Source organism: Pieris brassicae, chromosome 9 (genome assembly GCF_905147105.1).
Source record: "Pieris brassicae chromosome 9, ilPieBrab1.1, whole genome shotgun sequence".
NCBI lineage: Eukaryota > Metazoa > Arthropoda > Insecta > Lepidoptera > Pieridae > Pieris > Pieris brassicae.
The window spans coordinates 10,469,606-10,494,472 of record NC_059673.1 but is presented as its reverse complement, the minus strand read 5'-3'; the positions used below and the strand labels follow the sequence as shown (position 1 = coordinate 10,494,472).

The 24,867-nt window shown below is 33.1% G+C and overlaps 1 protein-coding gene across 1 annotated transcript in view; it reads right to left on the bottom strand.

The window, feature by feature from the left end:
• LOC123714097 (acyl-CoA:lysophosphatidylglycerol acyltransferase 1-like) overlaps positions 1–24,867 on the bottom strand; it is a 109,947-nt gene that overhangs the window by 5,225 nt on the left and 79,855 nt on the right. Inside the window, exons 3-4 of the mRNA XM_045668224.1 lie at positions 2,839–2,975; positions 1,033–1,166 (exon numbers count right to left, since the gene is read on the bottom strand). Coding sequence (XP_045524180.1) covers positions 1,033–1,166; positions 2,839–2,975 — 271 coding nt within the window. The remainder of the gene's footprint in view (positions 1–1,032; positions 1,167–2,838; positions 2,976–24,867) is intronic.

Here is a 24,867-nt window from a genome sequence, read left to right as displayed (position 1 = left end):
AAAGTGTCTATTTATTTATTTATAACTATGTAAAAACTTGTGTCACTGCTTGTGGTCGCGCTTCGGCTTGACTTTGAGGATATTTTTTCTATGTATGAGAGGTAAAAACAATTCTTATATCTAGGTGATCTACTAATTTTCATAATAAATTATATGCCATTAAAGGCGAACTTCTATTCAAACAACAATTTTAGCTTTTAGGTTAGAAATTAATTTATTCCTGGTTCAAATGAAAAATATCTATTATTTACAAAACGGTATAAACACAAGCGTGAGTTTCATTTGTTTTAAACAGATTCAAATACTTTTTAATCTAATCTTAAAATTCGGAATTGATATCGTTAACTAACAATTGAAATGTGCCATAATATACTTAATACATTCATCCTGCAATAATTTAAAATGTAAACAAACATGGCGTACTTTTATACCACAGACAAGTTGAGAGTCGAAAGGGTGAATGAAATGGTGATTGTGAAGGTTTTCAGTAGTAGTAATTATGGTTAATTAATGGGATGAAAACAATAAAATACTAAAGATTATCCGAACAATATATTAAACCAAAAAAATCTCGAATAAATTATTAACCCCGAAAAGTAATTATTTATATGTAGGAATCTTATTACTAAACAATAATATTAGAAAAAGGTTCGATCTATATTTTACGAATTTTTACAGATCACAAATCATTCTCCACTCTCTAATTAATCCTAACGATGTTCCAACGGTAATAGAATACTGAAATGTCAAACTGGCATTTCGCTTTGAATCTGTGTTTTTGCATGGCCATTGTGTAACGGTTCTGTGGATCTTTATTATTTTAAACGTTAAAATTCATGGCATTTTTTATTTAATCTATTAGATTGATATAATATCCAAGTTTCAAATTATAATACACATAGAAATTCGTGTGGTTAGTGATACAATCCTTATTTATAATTTTCTTTGCGCTAAGTGTTGTTTCCACATAAAATCAAACAATTATCTTATTACATATTCACTATACAATAAAGACATAAACATTGGTGTTACCTTTCTTATTATCACTTTTAGATGTACTAGCTTGATCCCTGTGGGGTCCAACTTCTTCCATAATCACTTTCAAAGCTCCAGCGCGAGGCAGAGATACATATTCTAACTTAGGCAAATTGTTCTTCTCGGCGAACCTATAACAAATTCAAGTAAAATATTAGAATAATATAAATCCAGTTTCACTACTTAAGAATACATTGAGCGTGACCATTTTATATTTCAGGAGAAATAACAAGTACAAAGCCTTTTCTTTTCATTGTGGTCGGCAGTAATTCTTCGAAATCTCTTGGTATTGGATTTCGGCAATGATTTCTTTATATAGTTCTTATATATTAATACCTTATGAACATGACGCTCATTGTCTGCTATAGAAAGTTACACAGTGAGGTCCTTAGCCATTTTCCTTGATTGAATATCACCTATAATCAGATGTTATTATGCTAAATAGGATATGAATTAGTTACATATTGGCACTGACATCTATGTTATACATACCATTCTAGACTATTCCGATCCCTATAGAACACACACGCACAAACGCAACATATTATGTAATTCTCATAGTAAAAATATATTTTTTGATTCAAATTAGAGTCAGTGTTTTTTTAAGTCATTATTTAGTATTGTCTTTTATTAACATAGGTTTTACACATTTAAAGAAAACACTTTTTTACCGGATTGCAGCTATGTATTATTATTTTACATCATTTTATTTTTCTCGACGTTTCGCGTGCTTTACCGCGTGCGTGGTCACGGTGACTGAAGACAAAAAGTGTTGAATGTCAAAAAGTCACACAGCTGTAGAGAAAATTGTTTTATCTGTATTTATTTCCCCGGAGTTGATATCGACTAATGTCAAGCACGCGAAACGTCGGGAAAATTATGTAAAATAATTATATGTTTATAATAATACATAGTAGACGTAACTAAAACAAACATGACAATTTATTGTTAGAATGGTTTTAATTGGCTCGAAATGTCTTTCAAATGAAACATAACAATGTATTTGTTTTGTTTTTAAGAATGCTCTGTGAAATTTTTATTTTAAATGCTCAAAGCTACTTTCAGGGACACGCGATACATACTTGTCCTGTTTTATATAAAAAAAGATCTGATTTCTCTAGTCTATACGTGTATTTTTAAGAATTTTACGGTTATTAACGTAATATATTTGGATATACGGTTATTAACGTAAACACGTTTTGCTAACAATTTATTTTTTTAAAGGCGAAGTGCTTTATAGCATGAGAGAGTAGACTATAAGTTTTGACAACAACTATAAATTACTTATAGATTGTAAAAACTCCGTTGCGCTACAACCTTTTCAGGTTTAGGAATCAGATTTCCGTATCTGTTTCATGATCATGTCTTAATCTAATAGGTAAGTAGGTGATCAGCCTCATGTGCCTGACGAACGCCGTCGACTCTTTGGGTCTAAGGCAAGCTGGTTTGCTCAAGATGTTTTTCTTCACCGTTGGAATGTTTTTCTTTTGATATGTACGCATGTAACAAAGAAGTGCAGTTCAAAGGTGCACAGCCGGAGATCGAACCCACAACCTCAGTGATGAGAATCGTACGCTGAAGCCACTAGGCCAACACTGCTCAGTTATTATGATATCATGGTAATTAATGTGACATTTTTATGCCTATTTTGTCATGGCTAATTTGATTATTTTTATAATTAAACAATCTAAATCTACCACTTAATTTGCAAAGAAAAAAAATTATATTATTAGAACTACTTTTAAGAGGCTGAACCTCCACTTTATAAAACATTTAATGGATCAAGATAATAGAATGCCAGACCTTTGGCTAATCTCTCTCCTCTTGTGCAAGAAGCCACCCTCGGGGAACAGCACCATGAATTGTCGCCCCAAAGGTATGTAGTATTGGTGAATGTGCTCTCTTAGCTCTTCAAGAGATACGTCACGTCTCGCCTTTCCCTGGAAATAATATAAAAAACATTACAAGTGAAGAATGACACTGTAAAATGCAATTTCCGAATATATATTGTATACAGAATTTACAGATAAACAAAGGACGTATTTATTTATACGTTCCAAAACAATGTCTAAGCCTAAAAAATACAAGACATTATGGCAACACAAATTTAACACACATACACATCAATTATATTAGAACATAAATCCATCAAAGGAAAAAATTCTAACAAACACAATAGAAAAATAAAACTAAAAATAAAATAATATAATATATAAAAATAAAAAGATAAGGAAAACAAAACAAAAATAACCTAAACTAAATGAAAACTTAAACCTTATTAAGATAATGATAAACAAGGTTACGGTTAAGTGACTGGGCAGACTGTTGTAAAACATCAATATTTTCACATTGATGTTAGTAATCATGTTCTAAGAGCGAGATATCCTATTTACAATTGGACCATTCAAAGTAGCAGATAGGCGAGCCGTAGGTATAGAAGACTTTTATTATTTTTTATTCATAATTTAAAACGAATTACCAGATTTACTATTAATAATGTTCGAATTGGGCGTGTATATTAAACGCAATTGAACTTCTTTTAAATGCGAATTTATCATAATATCATAACTCGATGGTTCGAATGATTTTCACCCATAAAAGTAAATCGCAACGTCTAGTTTTAGTGACTTTAGTTTAGATATGTTAAGACATAATCGATCCCATATAACACCCTTATATTCTCACCCTAAAAGTAGCCACAATATGGCAACTATTAATGTGTACGTCACGGGCCATGAACTCCGGTAATGGTTATTAGCACTCGATGAGAATGCACTTCACGACCCTTTGTACCTACGTACTCTACATCAAAAGAATTCAAGTACAATGTTATCACAGAAATCGCGGATCGTTCTAAGAATAGAGGCTTAAAAAAGAAGTACACTACTGAATGTCATTTGATTTATAATTGTTTAGTCAAGTTACATTTCATATATCTAATTAAAGTATGTGGTACAGCAAGCAAAAATAAAATTTCTAACATATAAACGTTAATTTTTTTGACTAAGACAAATAAAATCTAAAAATTAACCAGAATTATGACTATTAAAACTATATGTTTATAGCACTTATATCTTTATTAAAATAAATTAAAATAACTCTCTTCATAATAGCTCATCGTTAAAAAAATACAAGCAGTACTCGCCGAGAGAGTTTGCTTATTTGGAGCCGCGTTCAAATTATTTGAAAAGTCTTATTAAGCATGAAGGTACAAAAATTTAATCAATCCCATCTAAAAAATGTGATATAAGCGTATCAATTCAAAAGTGCTTTAAAGATACATAATATCATAATAAGCTTAGTAGACTAAAATTAGGACGGCTGATGACGACGTATAACTAGTTTGTATACAAACTAGTTATACGTCGGTACGGTAAATACGGTAAATATATATATTAGGTCCTTACATATGAAATTGGCGTTTTGTCCTACTGGCCACTTTCAAATACTTCCTCATTGGTTAGGAATTTCAAATTCAAATTTGTACAGCTATTTACTCATGTATTTGTGCTTCGATGACCGTCATTCATTTGTTTTTTTCTTCTGTTTTTTTCTGTTTGCGTCACTCATTTTACAAAATGGAAAACTTAAAGTATCGCATTATTTACGACGCCGTGGCACTAGTGCTGCGGAATCGACTCGAAGGGTGAATGATGTGTATGGCGGTCATGTTGCAAAATAAAACACAGTTCGTTTTTGGTTCCAACGTCTTCGTTCTGGAAATTTCGACCTGCAGAACAAGCCCCGTGGACGGCCTGAGACCCAAGTTGATAATGAAATATTGAAGGCTATTGTGGAAGCGGATCCATCGCAAACCACGTCCGAGTTAGCTGCAGGTGGTGTTAGTGATAAAACTGTTGTAATTCACTTAAAGTAAATTGGGAAGATTAAAAAGCTTGAAAGGAGGGTACCTCACGAATTGACTGAAGCAAACCGGCAAACGCGCGTCGACTGCTGCGTTACATTAGTGAACCGGCACAATAATGAAGGTATTTTAAACAGAATCATTACCTGTGATGAAAAATGGATTCTTTACGATAATCGGAAGGGCTAAGCGCAATGGTTGGATCCTGGTCAGCCAGCCAAATCCTGGCCCAAGCGAAAATTAACCCCAAAAAAGTTACTTGTAAGCGTTTGGTGGACTAGTGCCGGTATTGTTTATTGCAGTTTTCTCAAATCTGGCCAGACTATTACGGCTGATGTCTATTGTCAGCAATTACAAAACATGATGGAAAAGCTAGCGCCTAAACAACCTAGGCTGGTCAATCGCTCCACGCCACTGCTACTTCACGACAACGCTAGACCACACACTGCACAACAGACGGCTACCAAATTAGAAGAGCTTCAATTGGAATGTCTAAGACATCCTCCGTACTCCCCGGACATTGCTCCAACAGATTGCCATTTTTTTCGAAATTTGAACAACTTCTTGCAAGGGAAAAAAATTAACTTTGATGGGGCAGTCCAAATCGCCTTCACAGATTTTATTGATTCCCGTCCGACTGGTTTTTTTTAGTAAAGGGATAAATGAACTACCTATGAGATGGCAAAAGTGCATAGAAAACAATGGTTCATACTTTGATTAATTAAATATATTATATTTAAAAATATTCGACTTTTTGTTCCTCCCATACAAAACGCCAATTTCATATGTAAGGACCTAATATTAAGTTTCTTTTTCGTAAAAATTTTTTTTCTGTAATGAGAAATAAAGTTCTTTAAACATTACTTAAAAAATTACATAATATGAGATATCATGTTTCGGCTTCAATAAATTCTTTACGAGTAGAGACATTATTAGATTGTTATAGATAATATAGAGCGTTGTTGGGCTTGTGGCTTCAGCATGCGACTCTCAACCTTGCGATCATAGGTTCGATTTCCGGCTGTGCACCAATGGACTTTCTGTTTATGTGTGCATTTAAGATTCGAATGTTAAAAGAAAACAGCGTGAGGAAACCGTCGTGTGTGAAATACAAGAAGCTGATCATCTAGTTGCCTATTACAATGACAAATGATCTGATACAGAACCTCACTATTCTGTATCAGACATAAAAAGGTTGTAGTTTTCTTCACCGTCTAAATTGTACTTTTACTTTTAATTATTAAATGTAGTAATTTTACAGTTGAGTTGGACGTTCCCTTCAAACCTTTTGTATAAAGTAATAACCACTTATTACGTTTAAGTTTTTTCGAAACGCTTCACAACAAAAGCAATAGTTTATAAAATTGTAATTATAATTAAACGCTATTTTAAACTTGATTCATCAAAAACATTTTTCTATACCCATCTGCAATCAGCCTCTTGGCTTTTATCAGATTTTATGATATGATTCTGAGTCAATTAGGGAGTTCAAATCCAATAAATTCCCTCCTAACTCACAATCTATCAAACGGCGGCGAGTCTCTCCCTTTTCAGTCAGCCGAACCACGAAGTCCGGCTTTTCCAAGAGCCCCAAAGCTTAGGGGTATGACGAGTTGCTGAAGGTTCCTTTTGTTAGGATTGATCTTTTAATGTCTTCCTCAACAGTGGTAATTCAAACATTAACACAAAAACAAATGAATGTAGGGGCGTATTTAAACAATATGCCATTAGTGTTTATTTGATTATAGTTGTCCCAAAGTGTAAGTATACTTTTCGAGTATAGTTGCCACAATAGTGCCACAATTTTATATTCAATCAATATAAAGGTATAGAATCTCACAAAATTTTATGACAAAGATAATATTTTTGATATACATATATAATATTTCTAAAAAGGCCGGCCACGCATTTTAGCAACGTTGGAAGTAACTGTGGTCACCTATATCACTTCATCAGCGACTTGCACGATATACAAGGATGTAAATGTAATCACGTGTTTATACACGAGTTATTTTATTTTATTTAGCGATAACGATGAATTATTAAACCTAAATTTAAACCATAACATTTCAAGGCCCCATTATCAAATACTACGTTAGTTGATCTATCGGTATATATCAATGTAATCCTAGAGAGTACAGGTGAACACAATCAAGCAAGGGCCCAGCGCAAACTTGCACATAACACAATTTGGCCATACTAATTGTAGAGGCAAACTTCATGCAGCGAGAAATCATATTACCGCATACCGCCATATTGTCTGACTAGCTTTGCTCACGTTAATTCAGTCGTAGCGTGATGTCTTAATAAAGTAACCGTACAGAATTGATTACCTATATGTTAACAGATCACGGTGGATTCTTGTCGTATCTTTACAGGTTCAGGGTCAGACAAAGTGCTGCCTGTCCTTGTAGCAATACAGCTGAAGAGACGGTGTTACATATCCGGACCGACTGTCTAATGTTCGGTTACGACAGGTATAACAGTGAACAAGTTATGGGAATGAAAGTAACAGAGACTAAGATAAAATAAATAATGTTCAACAATAGTTTAAGAGGCAACTTTCTGGAATTTGCTGTAAATTGTATACAAAAAGCTGTTTAAAAAACTGGGTAGCAGTGATGAATCATCTGGGTTGTCAATACCATTTTCTTAAGTTGTACATATACATAAGTTATTAAACACCAATGGACGACAAGATAGTCAGTCAAGAGAATCAGCAAAAAAATATTTAAAAAATAAAAGGACTATCCAGCACTTTTCAATTCGAATACGTAATATCTCGCGCGAGCTGAACAATTTGGATTTAATTTTTACTGGCTTGTAAGGTTTATACTTAAGGTATATAATGTCTATACCTCAGGTATAAACCTTGCAAGCCAAAAAGGTTGTAGCGCCATTGATTTATTTTTATTTTATATAATGTCTATATTTGATTAATGTTAACAATAGGTGCAGTAAAATATATTTACTGTTATATGGAACTATAACATAGGTATAGATCAGTAAAAGTATATTTGAAACTTATGATGTGTATTAAAACACTAACTTTGTGTATTTTCAAAGATAGAATATACTTGATGGCATTTTTTTAAATGGAATCTCGCTGTTGGCCTTAAGGGCCTTTACAGCTCAGCTCGGGCTGTGTTGGCGAGCGAAGCTACTAGCGCAAGGGCGTCTCCTGCGATACTCGGACCTCGGCTTGGGCCGTCGCGGGTAGTCAATCACCTGATGGGCAGGGCGGAAGCTCATTGGAGTGAGCGAAGTACTAAGTAAAGGTCCACGCCTTACCCGGAGAAGGTGGTTTTTTACTCTAATCTGATTTGACTATTATTTACCGCGCGGGCGGCTTTTAATTTAATTGATGATAATGAAATGTATAGCGATATTGAAATTAGTTTGCAACCTCATCAATAATAATATTATATTTCAGTTAATTTGCATAAAGTCATAACCAATTATACACCTAACTAAAAATCAGGATTCATTGGTGAAAACAGGCCAAAAATCCTTTTCGATTTTATTACGATTATACAGACGCCCTCCCTATACCCAACAACACAATGGTCTTATATCGCCAAAGTGGTCGATCATTAGATGATGAAAACAACACAAAATTAAACAGAATATCTTTGCGTAGGGCAAACTATAGAACAGCAGTGTTTATGTAACATGCATTCGTATGTCTATATATAAAATACAATTATTCTTAATAAAATAAAAATAACATAATACTGCGAACATAAATTAATATACCAAAAAACAATAATTTACACTACAACATAATGGTCTTATATCGCCAAAGTGGTCGATCATTAGGTTTAAAGAGCCGATTGTAGGATACAATCAGTAAGGGGCCAATGAACCCGTGGGAACAATGGCAGGAAGATCGATTGCTTTCACAAGTTTTTCAAACTTTCATCGCGTTTCAGGTAAGTGGTAAGTAATAAAGATTGTTTCGGTCTCGAAACCATCAAAGTAAAGAAATTGGCAAGAAACAAAACAGAATCAGTAGTAAGATTCATTTGAATGAACTGTAAATTATCGTCGCAAAGAGAGGCCTCGTAGCTTCTAAACGAACTTGAGTGATTTTCTTAAAAAAGAATCGAAATGTATCTTAGCTCTTTCTGTTACCTGCTACAAGAATCTTACAGGCATAATTTTGATTAACAATTGATTATCAAACATATCTGACTTAACATTTAGTATACCATATGACCCGCAAGTGTGTCCCAGACAGTAAACCTATAGAATATTTTAACAACTATGTTTATTCAGGGAAACAAGTATCTTTCGACAAGAACAGCAGAGAAAACGAAGTAGATAAAATAATAAATGCGACTTGAAAGAAGTACTGAACCCACAAGGAAATTCAGAATGGATGAATGGATGAACGGAATGGAATGAACTACAATCTACACAAGAAAATAATGGATTCAAATATTCTACCTTGTGTGACATACGCAAGTCAAACGTGGGATTTTAGTAAGAAAACAACAAAAAATCCTGTCTTGCTAGCATTCAATGGAAGGAAGCATCTTAAAGTTGAGGAAAATAAACACAACAAGGAATGTTGGCATTCGTAAACAAAACAAAGCTTAGATGAAAATGGGCAGGTCATATTGCTAGAGCGTGGAATAAAAGATGGACACTAGAAATAACAAAATGGACTGGACCTACTGGAAAGAGATGTATAGGACGACAAAAGAAAAGATGGACAGATGACATTATAGAACGAGCGGGGGAAAACTGGATTAATGTTGCTCAAGACAAAGAGAAATGGAAAGATATGGAGGACGCTTTTACCCTATAGGGGGACATACAAAAACTAGACCATTAAAAAATAAATCTAACTTAAAATTTTTCAAACTTATAGTAAAATACCTATATATTTTTAACTTATACTTATACACATGTAACACTAATATTAAGGAATGTAAACTAATTTGTATGGATAAATAGTATCTTTAGGTAGGGCAGACTACAGAACCGCAGTGTTTATGTAACATGCATTCGTATGTCTGTATGTAAAATATTATTATTCTAAATAAAATAGTAATAATGTTATACTGCTTACATAAATAAATAAAACAAAAAACAATAACTAAACTTAAAATATAATAATAATAATGACAGAATTACATTAAAAGATTAATATTTTATTGTAAACATAAAGGCTAAATATTTCCAGTATAGGAACTAACATTAACTATGCCTTCTGTCATTTTACTCGACATAATATATACGTACTATTCACAAAATGTGTATGCATTTTTCAAAATCACAAGTCTAGTTGAATTAAGCTGAGTTGTTAGCAATAGAACGTTATTGGTTCTTGAGAGATTTTTCCGCACGACTGTTTAGCGAGGGGGCTGATGGCTGGGCATGCGTCTTACACGTGGTGGTTGCTCCTTGTGATCGAAGTTACAACCGACATATATTATTGCGCGTTTTTACTATAATTAAAGTACGTGAGCCCACTGCTGGCAATAGTGCACCACAAAGAAAGGTCCGATGGCCCGTCGATACACAATTTTATTCTAAAATAATAAGTCCTGAGTGTAAACCTCGTTTCGATATATCCTTAACAAGAAGAAAGTCACACAATTGTTAGTCGTAAGGATATGGAGAAATTATATTAGTTTAGTAACAAAAAATGAGGTCAGACTGATAACTTACTGATACATTGCCCTACAACAGTTCACAAAACGCACAAAACACTCACAACAAAATTATAAAATTGAAAACGTATGTAACTATTAACGAACATAATTTACAAAAAACTAATAAAGAAAAATGCGTCCAACACGATCCGAGTGAAACAAAGCAGTAAGTGAATCATAAATGTGACCGTCGGCCGAGTCACCCTCATAAAAAAAATGAACAAAAATGTTGTATTTCGAACAACAATTTGCACTGAAAACTTAGAGACATATTTAAAGTTAATGAACACAAAATCCGACCTATATTAATTGATATATATAGATGGAAACAACTTACTTAACAACCAAAACCACTGGATATTTATTTATAGGTTTAGAAAGCCTAGAAATGTATTTTATTGTGCCGCAAGTCAACAAGGGCCAATGAAACAAGATTACTTGATTACGAGGTCAAGCCTATTTGCCAACATGATTGTATGATTTCTTTTAACTGCTTTTGGAAATAAGAAGCCCCAAAGGGTCATTGTCCAACCAAGATAAATTAACGTGCTTTTTTTTAGATCTGTACCGCTTCGCTACACTAAACGTTTTTAAAATGTTTCACAACAGTGACTGGCGTTCACTCATACGTACGATGACGGAAAAAAAAGTAGGAATCCCGGCATGTCTTAGACCCACGTCAACACTGTGTCAGGCATAGACGGCTGATCACCTACTTGTCTTACATCAAAATGATCAATCAATGATCTAAAAAGGTACATAAATCTGAGACCAAGGGTTGTAGCACCACGGGTTTGCCATAAACAAAAATAAAATTGAAATATTCCGGAACGAAAAGTTTTTAAAATAGCATTTTGATATGGGTAATTCAATTTTTTTATGAAAAGGTAAATATATTGTGGTTAGGTTTGAGTATACTTCGTTTAGTTACGAAATTTAACACATCATAATTAATGGTGTAAAACATCATGTAAATTAAATTAACTAACCAAAAATAAACAAACAAGCGACGTGGAACACATCCGTTCTGCATGACTGCCGATATGCAAATGAGAGGCATCGAATGCGCACGCGCCTCATACATGTTTTATTGGACAACGCATTGGATATAAAATATTATCTTAGTATGAGTTATGGAAATGTCGTATGCCAATTGTATATGTACATATTCTAGTGGTCAAGCAAGCAGTAATATCTATAAACTCAACATTACTACTTGTCTATAAAATCAAGCAGTGACATTAACAAAATTGAAATGTAATGTAACAAATTTATAGAAGTTTCACAATGCTCGGCACGCTGATATATTTTGGTACAAGGAAAATAAAATACAATATTAAATGACAAGCAGTTATAACAACCATGACGTACACGAAGAGGTAAGAAATTCCAAATATAAAAAATCCACCAATTGAAATTATCTTGTACGGGTCTAAAGCCCCAAAGTGCAAAACAAGTGTGAAGAAGCGCACCTGCGCCGGAAGTACAGTTGAGCGAAGCGCACGCGTCGTTCCGGTTTATGAATCGTTACAAATTCCACGTGGTAAAAACATTGTTGTATTTAAATATTCATACATTGGTAGTGAATCAAATCATTTTGTTTTTGTGTACTTATATACCCTCTTATATTATATTTTTTTAATCCAGCCTATCAAAGTGGCCGCAAGTGCGTTGCCGATCTTTAAAGCTCCTATATATTACTGTAAAATACGTTTTCTATAAGAGATGCAAAGTCTAGTTAAAGGAGTTTATTTCAAGCACATTATGTAACCGATTTTTTGTAGCCTGGCTAATATTAGTTGGACTGAAAAGTTCGTAAAATAATGTAAAACAATTTTTTAAAGAATTTTATTTCTAATTATTTTTAGAGTATGATTTGTTTTTAGTCTCAAAATACGCTTCAGTTTCGGCAATTACGTCTTCATCAGCGCAAAATTTCTGTCAAATCACAACGTGTAATTTTAGCTCGTACATATAACTCTTTTTTTACATAAATAAACAGGCGCTGCAATAGCACAAATGTGTTTTTCTGACGCGCTTTATATTATACATACGAGCATTAAACCTTCATAATATCCAAACAAATCTCGGGTAAAGCGAAAAAATAACCGCCTCCTTGATGGGAAAATTCCGGGATCAGACGCAGGAAATGAAGAGAAGTTTCTCTCCAATTGCCCTGGACCTACTTTGGCCCTGGGAAATTAACTCGCGCACTTTCGGGATAATCTTTATTTATCTTCGTGTCGTGTAATTAAGTTTTTTGAAGCGAGCCCCTCTCGATGCTGTATTATTGGATCAAAGTTTTCTCTACTCGGTAATTTCGAGCTACGTATTGATTTCTTATACTTTGAAAGTGAGTTATAGTTTTGTAAACTAAACGTTTGGTTGTGATAAAGCCAATAGTACACGCTTGTTACAAACCATTTTTTTTATAACTACAACTTAATTATTTATTTATATACGTACACGACGGATAAAACAATAATATATATAAATAGCTTATTGTGGTAATAATTATGTGTGCTGAACGGAAGACTGGTGGGTTAACAATTATCAATAGCATTTGCGTTAATTACTGTTTGTAGTGTGAATCTATACAGAGGCAAATAATATGAAAGATAAAATAGATTATAACGATGATGACGATAAGAGGTTGAAGTATATTAATGTAGATAAAAGTTGTTTAACGGATAAAAACGCAAATCATTACATAATTAAACTCGACGTTTTGAATACGCTTCAGAAATCGTAGTCAGTAAGACTGTAACCAGTGGCGCTACAACCTTTTTAGATTTGGGCCTGAGATTTTTGTATCATGCTTATATATCTAATAGACAAGTAGGTGATCAGCCTCCTATGCTTGGCACACGCCATCCACTTTTTGGGTTTAAGGCAAGCCGGTTTCCTTACGATTATTTCCTTCACCGATCGAGCGGATGTTAAATGCGCATATAGACAGAAAGACCATTGGTGCACAGCCGGAATCGAACCTACGACCTCAGTTATGAGAGAGGCACGCTGACGACTCTAAGCCAACACTGCTGTCGACACATATAACATATATAATGTTTAAATCTACTACTTTAATTTTCTTACATTTATTGTGTCTATACATTTATTTTGTCATCTCAAAGGTTCTCCAGTTCACAGTACAGCCGCTTATAAATGTATTCTGAAACTTCTGTGTAATTTATTTATTCTAACTAATACAGATCAAATATTTAATAGACTTATTAAAACGTGATTAATAAAATTACAAAGTCAACTCATATTGTCTACCAATATAGTACTATATATACTACATACTAAATATGTATATACTACGATCCTTAAATAGTTTTAGAGTATTTTAATGACGCAACATGACTTCTTACTTGGCTTAGACAATGCCTATCATGCGGTATTTTTTTTAATCCAGGAACAACAAGGTTCCTCACTATGTTTCTCTATACAACCTTTAATTAAATATTAAGAGAAAAGTCTTTAAAATATACCGTAGCGTATAACTTATAAATACAACACCCCAAACGTACACTTCAATCTTAAAATATAATTTCAACACTACCTTTTGAATGAATATTGCTAAACCTCTCTTGGGAAATAACACAAAACTAGATACCTCCGCGGACCAATAACAGAAAAGAGGACTGTATTTTAACTAGCCCCTGACTTTACCTACAGTATTCATCCTCTACCTTATTTGTCGAATGATTAGATAATGAGAAAAAATACTCACTTAAAAAGCAAAAAAAAATACTATATTGATTCATTATTAAAGCAGTAACACGCTTTTCACTTCTTTTTCGTAAGATCCATTCAATGTATTGCATAAAGATTGCTGGAGAAATATACACAAGTGTATTCTATCTATCTATCTATCTAGAGTAGGTAGGTAGAGATTTTTTTAATTGAGGTTTTCAGTCTGTATTATTATTATTTAAATATAAATTCAGTGTAATTATTATTATGTTACAGGAGGCAAACGGGCAGGAGGCTCTCAGGACACTCGCACTGTCAGAAGGTTCACAAGCGCGCTGCCGGCCTTTTAAGAATTGGTACGCTCTTTTCTTGAAAGACCCTAAGTCGAATTGGTTCGGAAATACTTCAGTGGTGGTTCGCGGCAGAAAATGTCTTAAGAAACGCTCTGTTGTGGAACGACGGACGTCAAGGTGATACGGATTGTATTTTGTATTCTGCTTTAAGGTCCAATGATGAAACTCAGCAGCAGAAATTAATTAGTTTAATTATATATAAATTAATTATAATTATTAGTTAAATACAACATTATTAAGTTTACTAATAAAATAATAATAACTGACAGAGGTATTTTTTACTTAAAAGGGTTCCCAAATCTGACATATTGTAATGGACATCTCCTTATAATTAATAAAAAATGTTTACATCACATAATAGTTGGCAAATTTCTCGCTAGCACTCACATTTCTAATATATTATTTAAATATAAACTCCATGTCTTTTTGACATATTTGTCCCATTCGTAAATTAATTGGCAATTAGCATTTATCAATATCGTTCAACATTGAGAGTCAAGTAATTATCAATGGAGTAGGCTTTACGGGCCTCAATTATAATAATTGACAACTTTGTATTAATCAAGCGATTGGAGAACCGCAATGGGGAGGGTGAAACAGACCGACGGGACTTTCACATATATGTTTACACGATTATAGTTTTTGATACCAAACACAGAAACAGAAATGACGTTTATTGTTATGTTCTCACTTGAATAAACATTTTTTTATTTATTATGATTTATTCCATCTCATGGACATTCGTTTTAAAGGAGTGTTGTTGGTATGCTCTTTTCTTGAAAGACCCTAAGTCGAATTGGTTTGGAAATACTTCAGTGACATTGAGCTATTTCTTCTCGTTCTACATTCTTGATTTGCGAACAGGCAATAAATGTAAGTTTAATATATTTCTTCTCTAACTCAACAATCTGCCGTTTGCAAGCGATCATTATATCCATGAAATATTTTTTTCTGTTTCAGGGTTATTAAACCAAGAACTTCACAAGGCATTACCAAGTCCCATACCTTAAAACCTGTGAATAATAAAATATTTTCGCCTCTGTCGCATCTATTATTAATAAGCTCCCCGCGGTTTCCGGCCCAATAATTGTAAGCGATAATTTAACTTCGAATAGATGATTGCCAAGTTTTCGAACAAACCACGCTCGGAGAGGCTCCCGAACCGTAAAGTACTGAAAGTTCACGTTTAATCGAATTAGAATGTCATAATTTGCTCTTTGAGTTTGAATCCAAACTTATTTAATAACTATCTCGTGGTCGCGGCTTTCTTCCTCGGATAAAGGGGTTTGTAATTATCCAAGGTAAACTTTGTTAGTTATAATTGTTTATTTGTTGAATTATACTTTGAAATCGACTCCCGATGAGACACGACCTTCAATTGTTGAAAGAAAGAGTATACTCCTCCCTCAAAGGCATCAAACCCACTAAAATGTGTGTCCATGGATTGTTTTCCCTTTTAGTCGTTACGTAGGCTCGATTGCCATCCAATAATAAAAAACAGTGTTATCAAATTTAAGGATGTTACAAATAGAGAATTTTTTTAAATACAGAGCCCTAAGTGTCACTGATATATCATACAAGACTAGAAGAAAACATAGGTTTTCATCATAGAGCTTTGCTCAGTCCTGATCTTCTACAGGTGGAATAGCACAATCCTTAATAGAGTCTGTGCGAAGAATGGCAGCGTGGCGGTTGTAAAATCACACACTTTTATTTTTTTCTTATTAACTACAATGATGTAACTGTATTACCAACATAACAAAAAAAATTGCATTCTGTTTATGATACAAAGACCAGCCAATCATACTTAACACTGTCTTAATTGTATAAGAGCAATTATTAAAAGGCCGGCAACACACTCGCACTCTGGCATTGAGAGTGCCCATGGGCAGCGGTATTACCTAATGTAATGCTAAACATGACCCTCTTGTCCATTCTATACGAAAAATACATCTGTTCCATTCACATTAAACAACCAATAATTTAAGTAAACACATTTTAAACGGATTGAAGCTATGTATTATTATTATAAACTTATAATTATTCATACAATTAAATTTTATTAATAATTTAAATTTAAAATTTTGTAAATAATTATAAGTACTAATACTACTAATAATACATAGCTTCAATCCGTTTAAAAAGTGTTTCCTTAATGTGTAAAAGCCATGTTAACAAAAGACAATACTATGTGAACCAATAATTTAATCAAACTCATAACCTCCTCTAAACGCCCTAAATATTGATAATAATATAAAGAAATCGGAAGCCGGATAGAGTAACCGGATACGGAAGTCCTATAAGTGACATAATTGTGTCAAGCTACACGCACGATACGTTGTCAACCTTAAGCGAAATTATATATGCCGTATAAGACTAGTTATAATTACATTTGTCGTCGTTATATTTTTTTTATATAACAGGGGGAAAACAGGCAGGAGGCTGGGCTCATGTTAAGTGATACTGCGCCCGTGGATACTTAATAACAATGAGCTTACGAGTGCGTTGCCGGCCTTTATAAATAATTCGTTATAAGTAATAGTTTATATGTAATTATTTTTAGAAATTATTCAAAATCATTTATTCATTTAAGTAACACAATGTACACTTATGAACGTTAATAAAGAAGTAGAGCGAAAATACAATAAGTCTAAGGTATGTCGGTTTCCTCACGATGTGTTTAAAATCAGACAGAAATTACATTGGTGGTGAAAAACTCGTGATCTGAACGATATAAAGATTTTCAAAATTGCAAGCTTAAGCCACCAATTCATAACCTTTCGAACTATTAAACAAAATTAAAAAATGAATTAGTTACGTTGTGTTTTGCTGTTGTCTGAAAAAATTTTATGCAAAGGCGAAAGCGGAAAATTATTTTCTCTGGTTACCAAGCTGATTACGATCCAAATGAGCTTCACAAGAGACCGCTGATAAAATTATCGAAGCCAAACAGATTATACTGCTGTCAGTACAAACATCGATCGGTAGGGATAGCATATAACTTGATTATGTATTTATTCAAAAAATAAATACACTCGTCGCAAATATTCTCTAAGTACTAAGAAACCGAGGAGAGCACTTGGGTTGCCCACCAAGACTTTCAGTATATAGCTGTCCAATGAGACTTTTAAAGATATTTTCGTTTAAAGTGTCAAAATGCGTGCTGATTCGATATTATTGAACAATTAACGGAAAACAAAGTGCAACATAGCACATTTTGTTATTATTGTTACGTATTTTATATTTAATAACAATCTGTCATCTCGCAAGCAGAGATGCTTTAGAACATGGTCAGTAAATAACACAAGCATTCTAGATTCTTTTGAAATCTTGTAATCACTTATTAAGTCCGAGATTCCCAAAAAGGCAAGATTTCTGACTGTCATTATGGATATTCGGGTCTATGACTGACACACTATCGTGTTTACATAAATCACATAGTACAGTTGTACTGCGGTTGTACGGCCTCAGGGTCGCAAGCTTAACAGGACAACTTTGACCGATCATTCTCTCGGTATACGAGATACAGTATTCTAGAAATAGCTGACTGTACACAAAACCGCGAGTTACGTGCCGATATCATGTCCGTAACCGGCGACCACGGCTCGAAATTACGCGAATAATCCGCCGCATACATCGGACGGCTATTCCACCTCGGCAGCACGGCATTATTTGCTTACCGAAGTAATTAGTTATTAGACTTCTAATTTGTAATTCGAATCAATTGTACATTGTAACTGCGTTTATAATGGTTTACGTGTTAGAAATGTTTTGACACATTTTTAAAGTGAAATTTCTTTATCGGCGTTGGAAAAAAAATACCGTCACATTTTCCCGTTACGCGTTTCATTTTTTCGTTACGAGTCACATTTTTCCGTTACGCGTCACATTTTCTGTTACATGTCCTCTTTTTCTTGTCCCTACCACGGTTGATTCGAAGAGATTCGATACCAATGATAGTAATAATTCAATTACAATTAATGAAATTCTGTAATAATCTTAGTAGTAATGAGGTAAAATGAAATAATTGTATTATTTGTATTCATGTCTATGATAATAAAAGTCTTTTGTTAAACTTTATCTAATTTAACTTTATTTAACCAATTTCTGTAAAGTTGCATATAGTAGATCATTTTTCGAAAAATAAGGTCATAAAGAAGTTTCATTTCTTACGTGTGTACATTAGTACAGGCACACATTTTTTTAAATATTTTACTTTCAGTATTTATTATATTAAGAGCGTAACTTGTTTTTTTATTATTTCATTTTTATTTCTATATAAAAAAACTAGATAGTATCTATTAAATGAGTATCAAAAAGTATATCTGAGGTTCTATCAAAAACTTTACTAAAATCTAAATATATAAAAAATTCAAAATCGATAAACCAATATTTTAAAGTAATAAGACAAAGTTATAAAACATTATGGACTTTGAGAAGTACCGAAAGCCTGTCTCATATCTCAAAAGTCTAAACCGATATGTAATAAACACAAAACATTTAGCAAAACTCATCTCACGAACGAACTTATCGACTCAACAATAACAAGAACCAAACCGAGTACATGTCATTGTCTCTTCAATTACAACATCCTTTGAGCCTATAAAAACCTTCGTTACACATCAAACAATTCAATAACCAACAAACCGAGACGCCAAATGGAAAATTCAACCAATGAAAGAAATTCCGCACGATGCACAACGACCGGTATAATTTGACCCGCGCGTTATATCCTCTCCGTCCACGTTATTCCTTATTTACACCACCGAACGGGTCAACACAACTGGTCGAATTTACAATATAGCAATTTATCAAACGAGGCGTATTGTTGCGTCCCCTCGCGTTACCTTTCCTCATTGCATTCTTTACTCCAGGCGACTATGACCTCAGAATTAATATAAATAGGGGTGATATTTCTTTGATTATTTGAAAACGAATTTTTCTTATTAAAAATCTATAAATATCTTGAGCACAGGTGATGTTTTCATTAAATATTTTCAGCGTGTTTGTATCTTTGCATAAAAGTATTATGGCTTTTTTGTTTGATAATTTTTGGAGAAAACGCTGACGTGAAAGTTTATCACCACCGTTGATAATTTGATAACATATGTAAATTATATTCCGTAAAATGTATAGGTTATAAAGGTTTTCTTAAAAAGCCGTCAATTCACCCGGGTGCCCTCTAGCATGGAGAGTGTCCATGGGCGGCGGTATCACTTACCATTATGTGGGTCTCCTTCCCGTTTTCCCTCTATTCTATAAAAAAAAATTAAGAAAAACTTGTTACTTATGATCTCATACATTATTCATACATTTTTATAACAGTGTTTTCAAAACCTGATCGACCAATATCCTTATATTAATATCGTTTAAGCTGGTCTAAAGATTCTGGTTCATATTGTGTGTATTGCAGATAGCAATTATGCCATGCCAACGCCTGACACGACTTTTAATGTTTAAAACCGTTTAACAATTTCGTGTTCATATAGACGGTTAGTATTATGTGCTAAACAGTAAGTGAAAAAATAGAACACATGAACAGAGTGTCTTCCCTTTAGTAGTGTTATTGGACACTTTCTTATGTCCTTTATAGTACATTAGGTTAGACTTAAATTACTTATTAGTCTTAAGCTAGGCTAGATCGTAATGATCCATGATTTAAAAAAGACACATGTAAAAAAATCATAGTCAGTCAAAAACATTTTTATAATTTAATTTCTAATATCTATCAATGTATTTTCTTACTAAATATAAAAACTTCTTGTATAAAATAAAATATATAAAAAACTAATCTACCATAAAACCCTGTAAAAATTTCACAAATTACCGCCGTGAAATAAGAAATGGAAGAATAACGAAAATTTCCCAATAACACCGGAACAAATAAGCCGAAGACAATATTACAAAAGGAAAGAATAAAGGCGAGGTTTCAATAATAAATTATCAAAGGACCTTTCAGTCAGTGACGGAGGTGTGAACCGTCTTCCTTGTAAGTCTGGTACAAGTTATAGGCATTTTGGTAATATTACAAAAATAATGTCATAGTTAGACGATATTCAGATAAATATGAGTTAAGGCTTTGGAACCTTAACTAGTTCGACGTCTCCACTTCTTTTTTTCGGAACTGGACATCTTAGTGCATTAAACCTTTTTTTACATAAAAGTGGACAAATGGGCATTGGTACGATCTTTTCTTGAAGGACCCTAAGTCGAATTGTTTCGGAAATACTTCAGTAAGCACCTAGTTCCACATAGCGGTAGTGCGTGACAAAACTGCGTTGAAAAACGCTAAGTTGTGGAACGAGTATTATGATTTAGCAGTCTAAATAGAGAAAAATTAGACGAAAATATGGATACTGCAGAATGAAATGAAAAATCATTTAACTAAGTTTTGTCTCTTTTAAATAAGAAAGATTATTAACACACCCACTAATACTAAGAAAGAGAAAAAGGCATCGTCAAACTTAAAATCGCCATATTAACATCATCCAAGAAATATAGTATTCTCTTTTGTTTAACATGGCTTTTACACATTGAAAAAAAACACTTTTTTACCGAATTGAAGGTATGTAAATAAACTATAAATTATTTTACATAATTAATCATCAAAGAATGCTAAATGCTACGTTTGTGAAGAATATATGAACATCTCATCATAGTTGGCTACAGAAGACCTATTTATCTTAAGCTATTCTCGTGAATGATAAGTGCGAGATTCTAATTTCCATTTATAAACGTATAAAATCTCTTATAAAAACAAAATAAATCTATAAAATTTCACTTCATTTAACACGAATCAACATTTGGTATGTTTAGAAGGGAAATACTTTAGTATAACCTTAGTTTCAGATAAATATAAATACAGGTTAGTGATATCTTTATTACCTTTCTTACTCTTCTAGGCCTCATTTGTCTTCTCTGACTAACCGACAGCAATATAAAAATGGTAGTCAGTCAAGGCTCGAACGGCTTACTTTAACTTAAATATTTAAAAAATAACTGTATATATTTTATAAAGAGATATTCAATCTAATATTCCAGTATCCACAAGTTGTTTAGTGTATGTTACAAACTGAACGTTTGCCAAACACAATCTACAACAGTTACGTTGTGCACTAACTTCGTTTCAAATTTTCTTTTTATTAAGAAGGCTGAGCATGCTGCCTTTAATGGAGAAAACTATTGCACATTGTGTCTTGATCTTTTTTATATTAAGTTTTAAAAAATGTATTTATAAAAAAACGATTTAGTATGCGATAATTTAGGATTATAGGTTAACAGGTGTACATTGCAATTATTATTACAAACTATTTACGTAATACGGTTATGTATTGTATACCGTCACATTATAACACAAGTTTCCAGCTATATTTAATGTTACAAAAAATGCTTTAAAAATAGTCTAGTATCTCTAACTCTAGTATCCTTTTATTATACATAATATCAATGCATTTTACAATTTATTATATACATTTTTTTTGTATAAGTAGGTTAATTGTTAACTGTTGTGTTTTATTTTTATGATTATTTATTTATTGTATAAAAGAAGTTGAGACAAAACTCTTCTGCGACCGGTTTACTTATAGTTCTAAAACCCTTAGCAAGAAAGACGAGACTTCTCTCCTAAATTTCGAGCGGAAGATATTTCGAAGAATCCTTGGTCCTGTTTGAGACGACGGTGTTTGGCGTATTCGCTACAATGAGGAACTTTATAACATCCTAGACGACGCCAACATCGTCCAATTCATAAAGTGACACGGGCTCAAGTGGCTGGGACATGTGCACCGAATGGCGAACGACAGAACCCCGAGGTCCTTACTGAACAACCCGGTGGTGGGGTGGAGTTGTGAAGGACCTCGAAACAATAGGGGTTCGCAATTGGAAACGGGAAGCTCTGGATAGATTGCGATGGCGAAGTGTACTTAAGGAGGCTAAGGCCCATAAGGGGCTGTATTGATGATGATGATGTAAAAGTTGGTGTAGTGGAAAAACATTGGACACAGTTTTTCTGTCCAGCAGGACGTCAAACCTCTTTAAATAATTAACTTATATACTAAGGCCAGTGACATATACACAATAACCATTAAAATTGCACGCAAACCGTCACAAACCTATTGAAACATTAATGCTCCACAGTCAGCCGATGCAAGAAACCAGTTCTTGACGAGAATTCTCATTCGAATACAGGCCTATCAGATTGCCAACCATCGGCATTCTGATATAATCAAAAATAAAATGCAATACTTAATGTACTTGTTACATTTACAATTACAATTAGTACAAAATCATTATTTCATCATCATCTCTCGTTTTTGGGATAAAGCGATAATAGTGGTTAAAATAAGAAAACAGCATTCATATTTCGGACTATACTAAAAATAGTATGTAGTAAGTAGTAACTTTGAGACATAACTATATTCCTCAACAGGATATGTTACACCCGAATATAAAGAAAGCTAGTTCAACCGAATCTCAAAAGACCTTCTACATTATATGTATTAAAATTTAACAAAAAAAAATCAAATTATTGAGTTTTTCTATCGATACTTTTCTATAAAGGTATAGTTTATATTTCAGGTACTGCTTGCCAGTCAGTGAAAGGACGAAATATATCAGAGGGTGGAAACCTAAAGCCTAACAATCTTACTGATTCCTATAATAAATAGTAAATCTATAGATGTATATGGGACATCAGGGCAGGGCATTAAGGGTTTGAAGGAAAGTTCGCCACTTTGAGAGAAGCGAGATATTAATAGAGTTATTCAACATCTTAAATACTATTTACCAACTCACAAAAATATAAAATTACTCTTGAGATCTAACGGTGTATCGCGCATCTTCAGCTATTAAAACTTGGAGGAGCCAAGTGTGCCTTATCGGCAAGGTTCAAGTGAACAGTAAGTAATGTGTTATACGTATGTAATTATGTGTAATGTTTTAAATAAAAATAAAGTGAAATGAACCGAGATCAAAAAATCACATACAAATTGCACACTCAATATGAACCTAATTTCTCTCGGAAGAAAATTACTCTTGAAAACTTCGCAATATTTTTCATACTTTTATAGCTTTTTTCGTTTTTACAAACGTTTGCTTAAACTCTTTTATGTAACACATGTACAACATTCAACCTTGTTACATCGGCATACGATTTAGAATCAATCGCCGTAAAATTGCTTCCATAATATTACTGAAAACCGGCAAAATCGTAGCGCGTTTCAAAGAAAATCATACTTATTAAATATTTTCTTCACAATAAAATCGCTCGTCCGCGCGCGTTAAATACCTGACATTCCTCTCGATCATAAGCGTGGAAAATTGGAAATAAATGAAAAATACTAAGAAATATTGAGATTTTCTCCCTAGCTGCCGACAATTCACATAGCACAGTATTATTGTGTTAGTAGGGCTACAACGCTAAAACTATTTAAAATACAAGCGTTTAAAAAATATTTTAAAAACTCTAAAATTTTACGTCGGTATGCAAAAGATTTCTTCTTACAAATAACTAGTATACTTTTAATACAAAAAAGAAGCTAACAATACATATGGTCGTGTGTAAGACCTTCTCTGAACATTTTTAATGTCAGATATCTTGCGATTGCGTTAGCGGTGTTTGAAAAAAACGCCGACGCGGGGGACGCTCTCTCACTTATCAATGTTTTCTAGTTTATCTTTACTAACGTAATACTTTATAAGGAAGACTTAGTTTTATACCAGAGAATTCCCAATCATGAAACATGTTAAATACTTGAATAAGAAAGACGATATAAGATTTTTGCGATTCAAAGCGGCTGTTTAATAAATGTTTACTGTATTTAAATATTCTGTGCTTTAGTAATAAAATCGTTCAAATGCATAGAACCATTAAACCGGATACGCTAAATAGGATCTAATAAACTTATAATTGTTATTAACCGTGGGAGTATTTAGAATGTTCAATGGGACTATCAAATTATTTCCTCGTTAAAACTTTTTTTTTATCAAAGCTTTCTTTGGAAAATATACTGCATACTTGACTATAGATGTTAAATAATAATAATAAAATCATTTGTTTGGCGCTTAATTTTTTTTAAATTTTCAACCGAAATCAGGTGAAGTAGAAAGTCTAGTAAATTTCCTTCTTTCGTTTAAATCGAATAACAATCATTCGTATAGGTTAACTTTAAAAATGCTTCTAAGTTTACGTTCAGGACGAAGAAACGAGAAGAACTAGCAATAAATTCTCCGTCCGAAGTTTTTTATAAAATAT